The sequence below is a fragment of the Agelaius tricolor genome, unplaced genomic scaffold (assembly GCF_023055355.1).
Source record: "Agelaius tricolor isolate 1412-34295 unplaced genomic scaffold, bAgeTri1.0.p SCAF_9, whole genome shotgun sequence".
NCBI lineage: Eukaryota > Metazoa > Chordata > Aves > Passeriformes > Icteridae > Agelaius > Agelaius tricolor.
Genome location: NW_027269269.1, coordinates 34,803,853 through 34,822,194, shown reverse-complemented (window position 1 = coordinate 34,822,194; position 18,342 = coordinate 34,803,853). Strand labels below are relative to the sequence as shown.

The 18,342-nt window shown below is 38.7% G+C and overlaps 1 protein-coding gene across 4 annotated transcripts in view; it reads right to left on the bottom strand.

The window, feature by feature from the left end:
- APP (amyloid beta precursor protein) overlaps positions 1 to 18,342 on the bottom strand; it is a 199,237-nt gene that overhangs the window by 19,627 nt on the left and 161,268 nt on the right. For all 4 annotated transcript variants that reach the window (XM_071433650.1, XM_071433649.1, XM_071433652.1 and 1 more), the window contains one exon: positions 4,035 to 4,256. In XM_071433650.1, coding sequence (XP_071289751.1) covers positions 4,035 to 4,256 — 222 coding nt within the window. The remainder of the gene's footprint in view (positions 1 to 4,034; positions 4,257 to 18,342) is intronic.

The window sequence follows — 18,342 nt, the reverse complement described above, 5'->3', positions numbered from 1 at the left end:
CTGAGAATCCCAGGTTTTGTCTCTTTGCATTGTCAGTGGGAAGGAAAGAGGGGCTGGGGGGAGGAAAGGTGTGCTAAAGGTTTATTTTAGTTCTTACCATTCTCCTTTTATGGTTTTAATAAAGTTTTCTTTATACCTTTTGAAGTTTTAAGCCTGTCTTGCCCTAAAGTCTCTTCTAAAGCTTATCTCAACCTCATGAGCTTTATTTTAACTGATTTTTTTTCTCCTCCTCTGCTCAGTTACAGCAGAGGAAGATGAGTAGATGATTTTTGTGAGTGCACTGGCGTTTGGCCTGCGGTCAAACCACTACACCTCACTGGACCACATCATCACAACAGCTAATGAAGAGGGGAAAAATTTAAACCTACCACAGCATTTATCAACAATCAAAACTCAAACATGTACTCTATGTTATTATACAAAGTACATTCATTTTGAAGCTCCAGAATTGTATTTCTCTTGAATACGCTTCCATGTGCACAGAAGTAAGACTGAAAATGCATTGTCCAAATAGACTCATGAAACTAAACTGGTAAATGTTTATTTACACTGACTGCTCAGGCTTCATGGAGGCCACACATTCCCACCTTTTCCTAATCCTAACAGATCTCAGAAAAGCAAGAGAGAACTGGTTTACTTCTCTTTTCAAAAGTAAAAGTAAAGTACATCAAAAGCTGGTACAGACCAGCAGGAGAGCAGTGCTATGTGATGCTCACCTATCAAGAACATTGTTGAAGGGAGTAACTGAACAAATCATAAGGATAACACAGTACATTTACAGGAATCTCGCTTTAGAGAAATACTAGATACAGACATTAAGGCTCCCTGTAACCTGCAAGCTAAAACACAAGGAGTACACCACAAAACCCAGTTGGTCACTGGCAAAATGCACAGAGGGCTTGGCAGTGTCAGAGCTTCACAGCTGGGGTGGGTTTGTTGGGGGTCACCTCTGAAGATGCATTTTGCATTGGTGAAGTAACAGTTTCCTGACATTTTTCATGTCCCTCTGTACAGTTCTCAGAAAATGTTTTCTTTGTTAACCTAATTTGTGTTGCAGCATGCTGGACATCTCTACAGTATATTATGTGCTGCTTCAGATCAACTCCTGTCAACATTTCCAGGGAAACTGCTTCACGGTAAAACAAGTGAGAACATACTTGCAGAAAATACTGAGTCATGTTAGACTTTCAAAGTCTATTTATTTTTAGACTGTTTTTCACTTACTAGTCAGTAAAAGCAATTCTAGGAAAATGAACTATTTGCATAAAACCTGTTCTTAAAAACATGCAGTTTACATTGGGAAAATTTCAAATGGAGTTATGAAACCTTAAGATTACATGGCAAGATATCAATCCAAAACATTATTAATATCTGTGGGTGAAACCTGGGATTAAATCGTGGCCATGGAAGGAAACAGGCATGGGAACTAATAGTAACAAGAAATGTTAGGGGGAAGGGTTGTGGTATTTTAACTTCATCAGTTCATCAGAGGGAGAAAAAAAGGAGGAGAAAAGTATGTCAATTGTTATTAACTTTTTGCTACTTCCAAACCATTTTATAAGAAGACAGAAACATAATTTTGGAAGCAAGGTAGACAAGCCTGAAGTAACACCACTATCAAAGAAGAAAACAGGCATGGAAAGTGAAGACAAATGGCACAGTCAGTCCTGGGGTTCTGGAACAACGAGGTGGGAGACAAACACAAAGGAAATAAAGCTGTGAAATTCCTCTTTGATGCTATGGACAAAGGTATAGAAATGGCCTCTAAAGAAAGAAGGTATTCTTGGCATGTTCACATCAAGAACATTGTGGTTTGGGTAGAAGATAGAGAATTATAACGGGAAACAGAAAAGACTTGAAGAGGTTTAAGTCACCAAATGATTTCCACTTCTAACTGTGCATACTCAAACAATTATAATGGTTGGCCTAACTGAACTGACTGCTGCAATAAGTTCATGACAAGTACAATATAACCCTGGTATAAAAAACCAAAACTAAACCCCAACAACTTGGAGGCATGAAAGAATAAGTGCTGCAACAAACCACATACTGCATTGAAACACACAGACCTAATAATTAAGAATGGTATTCCAGGCAGGAGAATTTTATTTCTTATTTGCTGCCATACATTTTAAAAGGAGAACCATGCTCAGTATAGTTGCCTGTGGGAATTCAGTGTCACTTTGAAGTACCTTTCATTATTAGATCCTGAGCTTAGACAGGTTTCTGAAGGAAAAATACACTTGTGTGAATAAACTATGGGTATGTCTGGGGGTACCTGTCTACCTAATAACTTCTAAACCTGGTGACTGAAATCAATAGATTTTGGAAGCTAGGAGGAAAGACATCGAAAACAATTAATCCCCACCATGTTTTATGAAAGCAGGCAAAAGGTATAGAAAACTGAAGCCCTGGATGCCTCAGCTATGGAAAAAACTGGAGCAAGGGCTGCAATTGAAAATTCCTGCAGGACAGACGTGAGCTAGACTGCGACCTGCTCCTGGCAGACAGCCTTGATACATACACTAGGGTTAGAGCAAGCTGCAGCTCGTTCCCCAGGAAAATGAGGTTCAGCCTGGCAGCCTGTGAGCCATCTGTACCCCTTGCCAGTGCCTGACGTGCTCCAGCCAGCTGCTCTCACTGCCTGGCATGCCACCTGGCTGCAAGTGTCCTTCAGACACAGCTGGAGTCCTTGTCACAGTCTCCTGCCTTCTGGTTCTTCCTGCCAGCAGGTCTGTTGAGTTTGCTCTGCCTCTGCTCTTTTACTTGGTCCCTAACTCGCAGTGCTGACTCACTGGTACTCTGATTTTAGCCTTACTCCTGACCAGCCTCTCCTCTTCCTCTCAGATCTGCTAAGTATCTGCCTCACTGACCTTTGTGCAGGTCTTTTCTTTTGCCTGATGCTAGGCTTCTCTGACTCCTTGGGACAAACTTTAATTGTAAATCTATTTCTGATTCCACTCATTTCACCTGGCACCAACACCAGACCAGGCAAATCCATGTCCCACACACCCAACTGCTCACAGTCACTCACATACTGTGCTGCAATGAGACTAACTGCATAAGGATGATCTCAGAACTCATTCTGAGGGCAGGAACAGCCTAAGCCAGTGGTTTCAAAAGACTTGAGGAGGATGTTAATGTCTGTGCAGTTTAGCTACAAATCACAGATTTGCCTGAGAAGACTTCTGCAGTTCCAGGCTCTGTATGTACTGTGGCTTGGCAGTATCAAACTTACTGATGTGATTAACTTAGCACTAGAAACAGTGCTAAGTTAAAGAAAGGAAAACAAAGGCAAGAGGAGGAACTTGAACTGACATGACTGAAATCCCTCAGGTTTCTGATTTATTGGCTCCAACACTTAAGTGAATGACCAATTCCAGATGCTATATGGATTATTCAAGTAGCATGCAGTCACTTCATTGAAGTAGTCCATGAACAACATATAATATTCCTCAGGAAAAACATTTTCACTAGCCAAGTTGTACTGACATGCATGTAGGAGCATTTCTGCAGTACATTCCAGACAACCAGTGTAGGGAGTGAAATAACATTATCTGTCTGCTAGGATTATGCTGGAACTGTAATAATTTTCATGCCAGCAAATAAAAAGCTCTACCTTAAATAAAACACTCATTTCATCATGGCACAAATCTAACAGCTTATCTATCTATCTATCTATCTATCTATCTATCTATCTAATCTATCTCCATGCAGTCATTGAGTCATTGTCATGTATCTTTTAAGACTGTTACTCATAATCTCCTAGACTTTATTATGGTTTGTTTCTGAAGGCAAGTAAGCTCAACTCTGAAATTTATTGTGTGTCTAAATTAGAGATTTGAGTCAGGACTTTCTATTCCATCAAAGAGACACAACTGACACAGCAGACCAGTTCCAAATGTTCATTTCAGAACTTCTATCCCACTTACACTTACTTACAAGAAAAATATGAATTTTCAGGGAATAATGTGAACAGAAACCACAAAGCTCAGCTCAGAAAGATCTGTGGTTTCTCCCCCTATTGTACTTACCTTCATTTTCAGTATTGGCTGGAACAGAATCAACTCCAAAGGGATGCCATGGCTGAAGGTCATCTAGGCTGAAGTCTCCATCCACTGGAAGAAGTTCAACTGTGGTCTTTGTTTCCGTCAATGAAGGCATAAGAGCATCATTTCCGTAGCTGATTCTGGGCTCGCTGATCATATTGGCCAAAACATCATCAGAGTAGTTTTGTTCTTTCTGAAGTAATTCATCTGCAAGGAAATTTCAATGCAGAAACTATATGAAAGAGCCAGCATATCTAAGGACCTATTTTCAGTGCTACTCAAGTAAGAATTCACTGTTGTGAGATTCTGTTTTTCCTACAATAAATAAAAACAGTAAGGTTTGGAATAGTCAAAACCCCATGATAAGCACTGCAGCTAAGGCATTTTTTTGAAACATCAACCACAATTGCTCAATTCTATTTCCTACACACATTTCCACTACAAAACAGATCATAGGTCTGTGCTACTATATACATTCCTTGGCTCTTCCCAACCACTTTGAGAGGAGGCACAAAACAATTCCCTTCATCTCAACGTGCTTCTGTAAGTCAACTGGTGAGAGCTCCACAGGAAGGAATGTCTTTGTAATTTTTCCTTCTTCTTAAATGCTCACTGCCAAAGCTCATCACAACTCTTAAATCCTAAATCTACACAACAGTCACTGTATTAAATTGGGTTTACTATAACACATCAAATCTGAAGAAACATTTGATTTTTTAACATAACTTCATTATAACTGAAGCAGTTCTTTGTTAAAAAGCAGTAGTAGACATCTGGTGGTAGTAGTAGTAGTAGTAGCAGGCAAATTATTTCACAAGCTACCAGCACCTAAAGCTATGCAGTACTATCTATGCTGTGGAGTTTTTTTTTTTTTTTTTCTTGAAGCAAAGGTGAGAAAAATCAAAGCACTTTTCAGTTCCATCAGGTGTACAGGACAGACAGTTCAACTCCGTGTGAAAAATAAACCCAGAGGTTGCATGTGCGCATTTTTCCTACTCCCTTCTCACATCAAAGTTCCTCTACTCTCAGCACAGAAAGGACATGGACTTGTTGGAGTGAGTCCAGGGGGCCACAGAGTTGATCAGAAGGCTGAAGTACCTCTGCTATGAAGACAGGCTGAGACACCTGGGGCTGTTCAGCCTGAAGAAGATAAAGGTCCTAGAAGACCTTACTGTGATCTTTCAGTACTTAGAGGGGGCCTATAAGAAGGAAGGGCCAAACTTGTTATCAGGGCCTTTAGCAATAGGACATGAGGTGATGGTTTTTAACTGAAGGAGAGTAAATTTACATAAGATATAAGAAAGAAATTTTTTCCAAGGAGAGTGGTGGTAGATGCCCCATACCTGGCAGCATTCAAGGCCAGGCTGGACAGAGCTCTGATCAAGCTGTTCTAGTTGAAGATGTCCTTGCTCATTGCAGAGAGGGCTGGACTAGATGATCTTTAAAGGTCCCTTCCAACCAAAACTATTCTATAATTCCATTCTTCATCCACCCTGATTCACTGACATCTGTTTTTGTAGGAAAAATATACTATTTGCAAGTATTTTGAGGGAACCTGCTGCAAAGAGCATATTCAAGCAAGAAATTGCAATGCAGACCAATAATTGCTAATAAGGCACCAATAGTGAGCAAGTGCCACAGAGTTAAATAGTTCTTAATAGGAGACTGTAGCAAGTGCCCACATGAGAACACACATGGCAGCTGATGATACAACAGCTTTTATTAGGACTGTCTCTGTGCACTTCATTAAGGACCCCCTGACTGTCACTACTTCACACCCACATCTCTACCATGTAGCAAGTCAGGGACATGAATCACCAACCACTCTGCTGCTAAACCCTTTATGCCACTCCATAGGGGCTCACCCATTTCCCAGTAATATCAGTGATGAGGGGCATCTGAGTTTCTATACACACCACAGCTCTAGAAAACCTCAGCAGAATCTTCTGAATGTTGTGTTTCTCCCAGCTTTACACCATGAAGCTTCATACCACAGAAGTACAATGGAACCATGCAGCACCCTCAGAAAGGCCCCTGACCACCTCAGGAGCATTAGAGGTGCCACTGCTTCAGTGCCTCTGTCAGTGATGATGCAGTAGGGCTCTGCTCTGGAATTCATCTCTCAAAGGCCACCTTGAGATAGCTGACAAAATTCTCTGCCACCCTATTCCCATAACACGGAATTCAGATAATCAAAAATAAAAAGAATGTTGCAACCTCAGTTCTGGGGCAAACACGGGTTCTGAATCTTACAAAATAACGTTTTAAAATAAATTTTCCAGTTTAAACAGTAATTACTTGAGCAGATGGTAAGACTAATGTGAATACAAAATTTAATTCTGTGATTGAATTTGCCCATTAAAGTGACTTACTAGGACAATATAGAAAGCCTTTGTCAATTACACTGAATTGTTTTTCTTTTCATGTTCATTTTACTGAAACCAGTACTATTTTATGACACTTACTAATCTTCAGCATTGAAGTTAAATCTGATTTTGTCTCCAAACTGCACTTACACTACTCCTTTTTCAAATTAAACCACGTCCTTTCATCAGAAGAGACAGGTGAAGTACCTCGATATTCTGAGCAGACATTATCACATGACATGTTAATTTTCATTAGATATGGATGAAAAGACTTTACAAAAAAGAGCTGGATTTTAGTGGCCTGAGGGAGGAATCTGGTGTCCATGTACCTTGCAGGGTGCCACAGATGAGAACACTACTACCATATCATCATGCACCACATCAGAGTGTTACAGTATTGAGCATCTTTGTGACCACAGACCTTTTAAGACCTGGGCATTGGAATGGTTTTGGGGCACAGCTCCCCTTGTTCCCGCTGCTCTCCCCATCCCCAGAGGATGGTGTGGGGCAACTGTAGAGACCTGGAGCTCAGGCAGTAGTGGCAGGGGATGGAGGAGCTGTGCCCCAGCCACTCCTTTGCCCTGGGCAGTGACTGTCCTGTACAACTCCTGTCCATACTCTGCTGCTGACATACTCAGTGTCACCTGCAGACAGCTCCTGCCCTTGGAAAGGGACGAATGGTGCACAGAGGGGAAGGAAGGACCTGAGCTCTGGCAGTGCAGGAGCAGCATCAGGACTGGTACAGAACTCAGGAGAGGCCACGGTGCAGGCATGGCTGTGCCTGCCAGGCTGACAGAGAGGGGTTGCAAACTCCCATCACGATACCATCATTATACCCAAATTTCTGAGGGCTGGGAGTGATCACACACAAAGTCTCTCTCAAGGCTACCCAAGTGGGAGCACATCGTTGCCAGCTCCATTGTTTTCCACCCAGCTGTGGCAGACAGCATGGAAAGGAACTGACCTGCACAATAGCTCAAGTGAGGCAGACAGATATTACAACCAGCAGATTATGATCACATCCATTTTACAAACAGGGAAACAATGGCTACATGAGTCAAGCCCATCTGACAGGATGAATCAGACACTGAATGACAGTGAGAAATTGGAAGTGCCTGGCATAGAAACTGCTGGAATCCATCACACTGAGGCAGCTGTGTCTGCACTGAGTAAATGATTCACAAACAATTGCTTCAATCGTTAAACTGCTAAAAAAAGTTTGCCTTAGGATTTCCAGTTATTGATACTACTGGCAAAGTCCAAGATCAATTTTTCAGGGCTGATTTTGTTCCAAGTATCGATGGCTACTTGAACCATCAGTTACACTAATGGAAAGCCATACATCTTTTCATTGACACAATATTTCCTCCATCTGCAGCTGCCAACTCAACTCCCCCACCGTGCAAAAGACAAATCCCTAAATAAGCAGGGAGTACAGACACAGCTAGAGGCTAGGATGTGCATTCCACATTGTTTCAGGGGATTTATTTGTACTGTGTATATCTTATCATTAGGTGGTGAATATAGACAGATCCTAGGTTGCTCCTCAAAATTTCATCTCACATCAAACCAACAGGACAAAAACATTCTGAGGATCTTCCTATAATAAATGTTTTTTTGCTTGGGTTATTATCTCCTTGTAGCATTCTGCTGAGCCTTGCCATTGAGAAAAATAAAGAGGATGGCAAATCTTTCTGTCCCTCTGAGAGCATGTGCTCAAAAGCGACCATGACCTTAGGAAGGGACCACACTCAGCTGGGACCTCAGACCTCCCACTAGCTCTGAATTTGGTGTGAGGGCACACAATTGCTGCTTCTCCTCCAGACACTCAACATTCTCCTTAAGGCACCTAAACTACTTCTTTCTCAGGATGAGTGACAGGCTCACTTCTAGTATTTTAATAAGATGCTTCTTGGACTTCTCATAGCACCTAAGCAAGTTTCACTAATTTTTGGACTCACTGCAGGCCTCCTCATGGGTCAATAGTCCTCAACAACAGCATCTAGAAAAACTGAAGTCAAATACTTTTGAGGAACTGGATAAAAGTGTAATACCAACCCAAATTACTTTCAATACTATTCTCTTATCTCACAAAGAGGCAAACGGAGCTAAAAGCAAAGAAAGAGCTGAAGAAAAGAATAAAATTTACTACAAAATCTTCTGGTAGATACTGTATTGTTAGAAGCTATTTGTCTACAATGTCCCAGGACCACAGTTCTATTTGCAAATCTTTGCAGATAGCACTGTGCTAGAAAAGATATCATGACAAATCCCAAAAAAGTTGATGGAGTCTCTGAGTGGCAAACCCATGTTATGTTAAAACCTTATCTAATTTTACTGTCACACAACACTGTTTCCAATATTGAACTCTGGGATATCCTTCCCAGCCCTTAATTGGCCCAGCTACAATGACAAGAATTTCATATGGAACAGCTTCTCTTGCTGTCCTGGAGTGCCAACAATCCATCAGCTATCTTTCAAACCATAACTTTTACTTAGTTCATAGTTTGTTTAAAATTTCAAAAAATAATTATAACATTTGTTGTGTTTTCAAGGAGCCCACCTACTAGATGAAAAGCTCTGCAATCACTATTAAGTGCCAGAACGATAGAATTTAGTTGAAAAGCATCCTTAAAATCAGCAATTGTAATTGTGGAGTTCTAAGAAACAACTTCTTAAAACAGATTAGAAATGAAGTGTACACAAAACACCTCTAATTAGGACTAGTTAAAATACCACCAAATGACATGCCATAGTTTTGACCCAACATCTAACTTGCTTTGTAAAATGTCATTTACATGGTAGAACATATATTTGATCCAACAGAGATGGGCTTGGAATCAGCTCAAATAAACTCATACAAATGCAGAGTCTTATTGCCTCACTTATCATCAGTGACCACTCAGTCTGAACTGAACATGTGTTTTTCCCAAAGTTACTTGCTTTTGGGCATGTGCTTTCAAAATGACAAAATTAAAAAGTGTCAGCAACCTCCCTGTTCTTCTTAACAGCAGAAATTACAGAGCAACTGAGTCACAGCAACAGCTTCATCTGCACTGGCACACATAACTGCCTTAATCCAGTCTGAAGGCAATTTAAATCATGCACATGTTGGATGTCACAATTAAGATTCACTAAGAACACCAACACAATAATTTATTACAGCACATGTGGGAAGAGGTAACATGTTTAGCTGCAGATTTCAATCGTATGCTTACTTTATGGGCTAATTCAATGTTATTTTCTAAAGCAGTTGCATTGATGTAATGCAGTCAGGTTTGAACTAACTTTGAGTGTCTGTATCTTGTCAGCTGTATGAATCAAAACTCTCCCAAACTGGTAAATAGGAAACAAGGCCTCCTCTGCCTTACCACAAAGAGTGAAGCTCCTCTGAATTTCAAGTATTTTGTTATTTTTAGATGTTTTGCTGAATCAAACACTGAATGATCATGATGTTGCATACTGCCATGAGTCATAATAATAACATTATCAAGCTGCAAAACACAATTCTGTGGTATTCAGCGCTGAACTAATTCATTTGTATAGTACAAATCAAATGTAATGTAGAGAGACTGATGAGAATGTTACTGAAAGTGATCTGCCTGCTGGATGGTGGAGAAGTGCCTTTGTTGCCTGCATGCTTTGAGGATGATGAAAGAGGAGTGATGTGGTGGATCACTCTTGTGAAATACTGGAAATGAGCCCAACCTTCAGTGCTCAGATCCATACTGACAGAGAAATGTGACCATACCATCAAATCCAAGTTTTCTTCTCACCTCCTCGACAGCCTGTGGAATTATGCCACAGGTCTTTTTGTCTGGAAACTCTTTCAGTGCAATGTGTCTCTCCCTCACAGCTGAAGGGAGACAGAAAGAGCAGGAACCATGGAAAAAAGCATTTCATAGTTCTTATTTTCTGTCCTTCAGAGATACCACCACTAGGTATGAGCAAGTAGCAGCCAAAACACTCCACTTTTCAGAAATTTCCTATGTGTATGAAAACCTTGTTCAATAAGTTGGAAAGTTTGCCCTTTGTAAATTCTCAGAAAATGAACATTTAATGTATCGTGAAACAGTTGACCTAAAATATTTTTTCTAGAAGTTAATAAGAGAATAAGCATCCCATAACCTTAGACAACACCTTGATGGCTAAGAAAACCTAATTTTAGAAAAAAAGAAAACTAACTTTAGAAAAAATACACATTTGAACTTGAGAATAGCTGCAATAATTAGAACCATGCTAAAAAGAACACGCTTCTACTAAATTTTCAAAAAAATTCACAGCTTTAGCACTTCCATGTCTTTCCCATTTTTTGCTCCTTCTATTTCACCACATGTAGATTTTGCTGTTTCCTGAATCACATCATAAAAACAACCCAAGTGAGTTTCCTCCTGTCGGCTGGCACATGGAATAATGTTTCAGTTAAATCTACCTGGCAGACATTTTGTCTTATATCATTAAAACCCCAAAGATATTTAACTAATATACAGAGATATTGTCCTTGTGCAGGTACATCACAGGTTTTCTGGTACAGAAGAGTCTTTAAAGCTTGGGTAATCCAATTCAGGAAAATTCAGTCTTTAAAGCTTAGGATATAAACTTATCACCAAAGAATTGATTGATTTCAAAATGACCTCAGTGTCTTTTCCTTAGGGATGGACTTCAACGCAAATTTAGTTTTGTACGCAATTCCTGAGCACTCTGAGCAAAGGTTCATGACAATTTTCACACCACTTAATGAGCCTGCTATGAAACTCATGGTCTGAAACTTTGTCTAATTTTCCTAGAAGCCTGGTATGACATTCTTTGCCTTCAGTGACAGAAGCTTTAATTACTACAGACCCATAATTATCTGACAACTACACAAACTATCTATTAACTAAAATTAAATCTCAACACATGGCTATAGCTAAGTGGACATTAATAATTTTTTTGGTATTTAACAGCCAGTCATCTGATTAATAACTGCATTTCCGCCTCACTTCAAAGCAGAGAGTATTGAAGTTTGTATCACCTCTGGGAGTTATTAAAGAGAAATGAAAGACCCTGCTCTTCCCTTTCACAAGATGCCTTTTTGTCAATTTCTGTTGTCTCTTTCCCTTCTTCTCATCCCCTCCTCATTCAATTTGGTTAAATTAGACAAGTCTCTCCAAGTAAGACATGGAAACAATCCAGTATGAAGGTAGACAAGATAATATCAAAAAACACTTGGGGAAAAAATTTAATTTACACCATAATCCAGAACATATATTGTATATCATCATCCTGATCCACAGAAGGCACTGTGACAAACTCTCCAAGTTTAAATTTAACTCCACGTTTAATTCTGAATTAACATATCATTAAGTGCTTTAAAATAGGGTGAAGAATCTAAATTAAAACAAATAAACAGCCTGACCAATTGTCACTGATATTACAGTCAGATGAAGCAGCAATCATTATTCCTGCTCAGGCTTGTGTAAAGTAGAAAAAGCCAAGTACCTTCCCTCTTAAATACCTGAAAAGGCTTATAAGTGAAACTACTCTGCAAAAAGCATTTACATGAAATATTACTACAGAATTTTATTGTCTAATTTTCTGAAAATAATTATTTACTTTATTTATTAATTATTTTTTGGTCTAATTTACTGATGAAAATAATTACATTTACTTGCCAAACTTACAGTACACAATACAATTTAAAACTACAGTAGGACCTAAAACTACCACTTTCTGACACCTGAAACAAGTCAGTTACCTATCATTTTCTACAAACACTTCTCAAGGTCAGACTGTGACTACCACAACCATTTTTGCTGTGTCATCTTGGAAGCACTCAATAATCCATAAAAAATATAAAAATCTGAACATTAAGTTGTTGCACTGATGCTGTAAGATTTTAGCTTTTGTATTTTTCATATACTGTACTGCATTAGTGTATAACTCTGAAGTCCATACAGAGTGTTAGTTAATTCTCTTCATATTTTGGTCAGACAAAGCAATCATTTTAGGCCTGAGATCCAAGGACACTATCTGCCTCAAGCCCCAAAAAGTATAAACAAAAGTGAATTTGGGCCTCAAGCCCCAAAAAGTATAAACAGAAGTGAATTGGAGGAGAGGGGAGCAAACGGGGGGAATATGACTTCATTACCTGAAGCTGTAATTGGAGGATTAACACCTGATATGCTAATAGACCAAACTTGTATCTGTCTGAAAAACTTGTGACCATCATCCATTCTGGGTGTAGTCCCTTGGGGAGGCTTCATCTGCCCTTAATGTACCTGAAGGCCCTTCATTAAATATATCTCCTTTTCTCCTTTTAACTTTGTCTGGCCTCTGTTTCTAGGTAAGCCCAAAAGAGGCATCAGCAGTTGATACCCTTGGTCAAAAGATAATACTTTTCAATTTAAATCCAAATTTACAGAACTGAATTGTGCAGTGCTTGCTCCAGATAATAAGTATTTATTAACTGCAGTTTTAGTGTTTGATAGATCAGCTATATCCTAGGTTGCCAGAGTAATCTAAAGAGATGCATTTATTAAATTTACCAAATATATCTATGAAGTGGGATGTGGCCAGTTCTGATGCCTTTTATGCTCTTTTTCATACACATGATCTAAAAGGAGGAAGCAGAACAGAGCAAGAACTGGAACCCTGCCCAGGCACCATTATTCAGAAAAATGCATTTTTCAGTGAAGTTGGGTATATGAGAATCACAGGCAGGAGAAAGCTGCATTGATGAAAGATCATTTGTAATCCCACGTGCATGGGAACTGACAGAACATTACTGCAACATCTCCATCAACCCAGCAATTCTGTTAAATCACATATCCTCTGTAATTTTTTCCTTTTTCATCCCAACAGTAACAACTTTGCCAAAGAGGAACACCACAGATACTCTTGACCATAATAAACAGCTGTGTATTTTCCCTCTGCACTTCTGAAAAGCAAGCTATGCTTCACAACAAAATTTAGTACACCATTGGCATCAGAGGCTTATTTTGCCATCCCCCTCAGGATACCTGCCCATAGTGATGCAGTTCAGACTTTAGTGTCTAAATCCCTTTGGATAACAATTCTAGAGACTGACACACTAGCTCTGTAATATATTATATATAAAACTATATTACCTTGTGCTAATATAATCAGTCTGTAACTGGTTGTCAATGGAGACTTGCAATTTGCCAGCAGGTAAGAATTAGGATGATTCCTTTGTTTCTTTCACAGTCCAAGACCTCCTGCTAGGAATCTGATCTTAGGGTGAATCACAGAGAATGACACAACTGTGTTTCCAAAACATGTTAACTGGGAAAAGAAAATCCATCATTCAACAGCACAAATGAAGCAGAAGATGTTGGAGTGTTTGTGATCCCACAATTTTGGGCTGCTTCAGTAGTCGTGGACATTATGAACTTGATTTAGGATGACATATTTATGAAAAAAAGTACACATATATTCAGTGTATCAAAAAAATCTCCAATAGCTCAGTATAATGAGATTCCTGTAAGCAGGCAACATTTTATAAAGTCAGAGCCTCCCCTCTGACTGGAGCTATGCATTTGGAAAGTGACCTGCTCTCAAACCATATCTGAAAGCTGGACAAAAATGGAAAATGGGAAAAAAAAAGAAAAAAAAAGAAAGAAAAAAAAGAATGACATCTTAAATTGGGTATGTGATGAACAAACATATGAGCTCCTTAAAGCATAACACCAGAAGCAATTATCAGGAAATACTAATGAGAAAGAAGCAGAATAGCTTCTCAGCCTAAGACTAAAAGCAGACTTAAAAAAAAGTCTTTAAAAAGAACATGTTGGTTCAGGCTTTAAAGAGAACATGTTGGTATCACCACATGCTTTATCTGCATCATCTCAAAACTGAGTGCTTGGCTTTAGACATTCACTGAAGACACAAAAGAACAGGAAATAATTCAACTGGATGTTTATGAGAAAATCTGTAGCTATAAGGTAATCCTGACCTCTAATGCTTCTTAAAATCAAATATATCCAGTATGCCAATGTAAAATAATATACACAGTCCTTTAAATGCAACATTTTCATATAATTCTAACCCTACTCCCCACAGAAACAAGGCTCTCCAAGAGAGAGAATTTCCCAGTCTATTGTATTCATGACACCAGAAAATGGCTGGTGATTAAGGAGAAAATCCTGATCAAATCCACATGTATCCAATAAAATAAGAAAAAATAGGAAAGAATACAACCCATAACTGGACAATCATTCAAAGTCTAATGCATTTTTTCCATTGTGCACAAGGTGACTGTAGATTCCTCCAGAGGGGTATGAAAAGAAGTTGTTAAGTGGACACTGTATCAGCCTCAACCTGTTGCCACTGTGAGCCCAGAGTGGTCTCATGGTCACGAACTCCCTGTGGGATCTGTAGTGAGGATGGCAACTTTCTATTGAAAGAGAAATGTCTACAAAAAATTACTTCAGGCTAAAGTAATGGAAAGGTCACAGAAAAAGGTCGTCAAGAAGGATCTATCAATGCAGGGCAGAGTGCTCTCACCATCAGCTCCTGAAAAAAAACTAAGGCAACACCTTTAAACCCCTCCTTGTTTAGGAGCAAATAGATGAATTATTTAGAGTGAAAGATTTAAATACTCACTGAAACAGCAGATGCTCAGAAAATTTAAAAATTACTTTGTTTATAATTTACAAGTCCACAATTATTATCAGTTTTCAGTTCTAACATGTGGATCATGAGACCAGATTTTTTAAAGGTGCAAGTGAAACAGAACAGCATTATTCAAACCAAAGGAAAATATTCTCTCAATAAACTTAGTCACTTCTATTAACTTTTTATTCTGACTATATTTCTGAACTGGAAAACAAGATGTCCCATATCTTTCCTTTAAGAAAAAGCCACCTCAATCCAAAGCCACCTGAAGTAATTTATCCTTTTCCCAGTATCTGTGCACCCTGGAGGAAACTGGCTCTTTTACTCACTGAAGTCATGCTCACAATATTTATGAGATGGAAAGAGGGCTTGTGCACACAAAAATCAGGATTCATGTCTTTTCTGGAGAACATTAGTGCCCATGAGAGCACACAATAGCCCATTTAGCTATAAAAAGATGGGGAGGATAGAGTACACTGCTAATGAAAGCGCTTCAGAACATCAGCGTCAGTGATGTGCATTTATATCTATTTTAATCATCTACAATTCTCCACCATTTCTTTGACAGTTAAATAAATTTGACAAAAAATAAGAGATGCTTAGAGAAAGAAAATGTTGGATTTATTTCCAGGATTTTTTTCCTTCTCTCCTACGCTGAAGCAAAGGTCATGTCTTACTAGCAGACAGAGCTGAGTCTCTTAAAAATGCTTTTTCACTGTGAGAGTGACCAAACACTGGCAATTGGCTCTGGGTGGCATTGCTTTAGCAGAGAGAATGGAGCACATGTGCTCCAGAGGTTCTGTCCAACCTCAGGCACTCTGTGCATCTGTGACATTGGCTGATTCCCTACATAAATGCCATACATCACCCAGCTCCAACAAATGGCATCTTATTATTTATGGTATTTAAAGAATTGTAAGAATATTTTATAGAGATAACAAAGTGGCAAAATGGATAGCTTAGTCAAGGCCATAGGCTTGTGATGATTAAAGAAAAAAAACACCACTTGGGAAAAAGAAAAGCTTCAGAGTGTGTGTGTATATATATATGTATATATATACATATATATATATATGTATATATATATGTATATATATATGTATATATATGTGCATATATATATATATGCATATGTATATATATATGCATATGAATTAGTCAAATGCTTTAAGAGCAAATGTCCTTGGGTGGAAAAGGTCTTAACTGCTCATCAGGCTCTCCACCTGGGCCATATGTCAATATTTAAGCATACAAAATCTATCTCAATGTTGCTGTGGAAAGTTTAATACAGAATTCATTTGCTTTTGTGGAAGGACTCTGCTATTTTTAAACACTGATGCAACAATATATATTTTGCTAGAATCCTAACAAACCATCTTTTTGACTGAATGCTATAGGCCTTCAAGGGAGAATATTAAAGATCGATAACCACTTCACAGAAAATTAAAATTTTTCTTTGAAAAGCTGAGGTTACTGGATACACATAAATGTGTCAAATCAATATGGGGAGAAAACACAGGTGTAGTTAGTGCTGGAAGTCACTTCAGCATACCTGTGCAAATACACATTCTCTGAAGGCTGCTTTTGACTACTCGTTCCAGTTGCATTACACTTATGACACAAAGGGCAGAGCAGAAGGGCAGGAACACAGGCTTGTATGATACAGTCCAGACACATTAAACAGGCTATTTAAAACTAGAAGGCAGGTTTTACAGAACCTTTGGTAAGACCTACACACTATTGTCTTACTTCCACAAACTGTTTAAAGTTTGCTGAGAATTTTCTCTGTGGTGTAGATATCAACAAATCTCAACGGAATACTTGCTGTCACAGAAAAATGTGCTGGTTTTAAAGAGATGAGGGTGGAAATTCAATACTTCTGCTTTGGCAAAGATGATGTTTTGTTGTACCCAATATTGAACACTCCCCTACACAGTCCTAGCCAAAAGCCTGGGGCAATTTAAAAATGACAATTCCACTGATCTCCAGAATGGCAGAAAGTATAAAAACTGAACAGAAATTGTCCAACTTTCCCCAGGTTTTTGCAACTACTGCAAATGCTCACTCTATTTACAGTCTGGATGAAGCACATTTGTCAACTAGTGCAAAACCCAACTGCCCTGATGATGATGACTATTCTTTATTTTTCTCTATGCCAGTTCACTGAACATGGTCTGTCTCAGTGCAGATAAATCGTGGAGTGCTAATTCATTTGCCCATGCCTCAACAACATTGTTTTTCTTTACCAGAAAAAAAATATTAAGGCATTATAAGCACTCTAATGCATGACAACATAGCATCAATCAGATGCAACCAGTATTTTTGCTCTAGTTTTAGAGGAAGACTAGAACTGGTTCCTATTAAGCAGCCTAGAGCTGCCACCTCTACAAACAAAAAGCAATTTTAAGAATTTTCTGGTCTAACACTCTCAAATTGAGTTACAAGGTAATTGCTGTTCTTACTTGATATGAACTACACCATTCTGTATGATCCCATTATTATACTCTTGTAAACCTTTAAACAAGCTTTTGACACAGTCAATGTAAGTCAACTACCCTTAATTATTCTGATACCTTGATAGCACAACCCAGCTTCAAATAAAGCTTCAGAAATCCTAAGTATTGCTTCAACATCTTTAACATCTTTGAAGGTGGAATTCTTCCCATCAGATAAATTTTAAGACAGAATGATAAGGAAGAGTTACAGACAAAAAAGACACTGAGAAGTCCCATTGCAGTCTGACAGACATTACTAATTACATATTCAAAACAGCATTTTAAGGGAGGGGAAGAAGAAAACAATCACAAAAGGAACAGCACCAAACAAGACAAGACACAGAATTTGCTTTTGCAAAGCCTCCAAGAGCATGTTTTGGTTTTGCAGTATCAGTCCCCAGATCACTCTGGTTGTGGTTTTGAACTGTCAGCCTGTGGCAAGAAACTAATACCATTAAACCTCTTAAGAAGGATACCACAGAATGATAGGAAACAGCATCCTAATTCAACTAATGGCAAGAAATGCAAAAAGGCTGTGGATTGACTACAGGTCAAAATTACAAACTAGGAATAGAGAATCAAAAATCTGTCTAATAAATGCTGAAAGACCAGAACCAGCTGAGGTAGTGCTAACTTTGCCCTCCACTCAGATAGGTATTGGGCCAGATTATTAAAGAGGAAGTGTTAAAAGAAAGGAAGTCTTCAGACATCTTGAGTCTGCAGCTGCTTCTAAAAACACTTACAAAAATCTTCAAAGGAACTTGCAAGGCAAATGTCAAGAGGCAAATGTCTCTTGTTTCAAATTTTTTCATACTA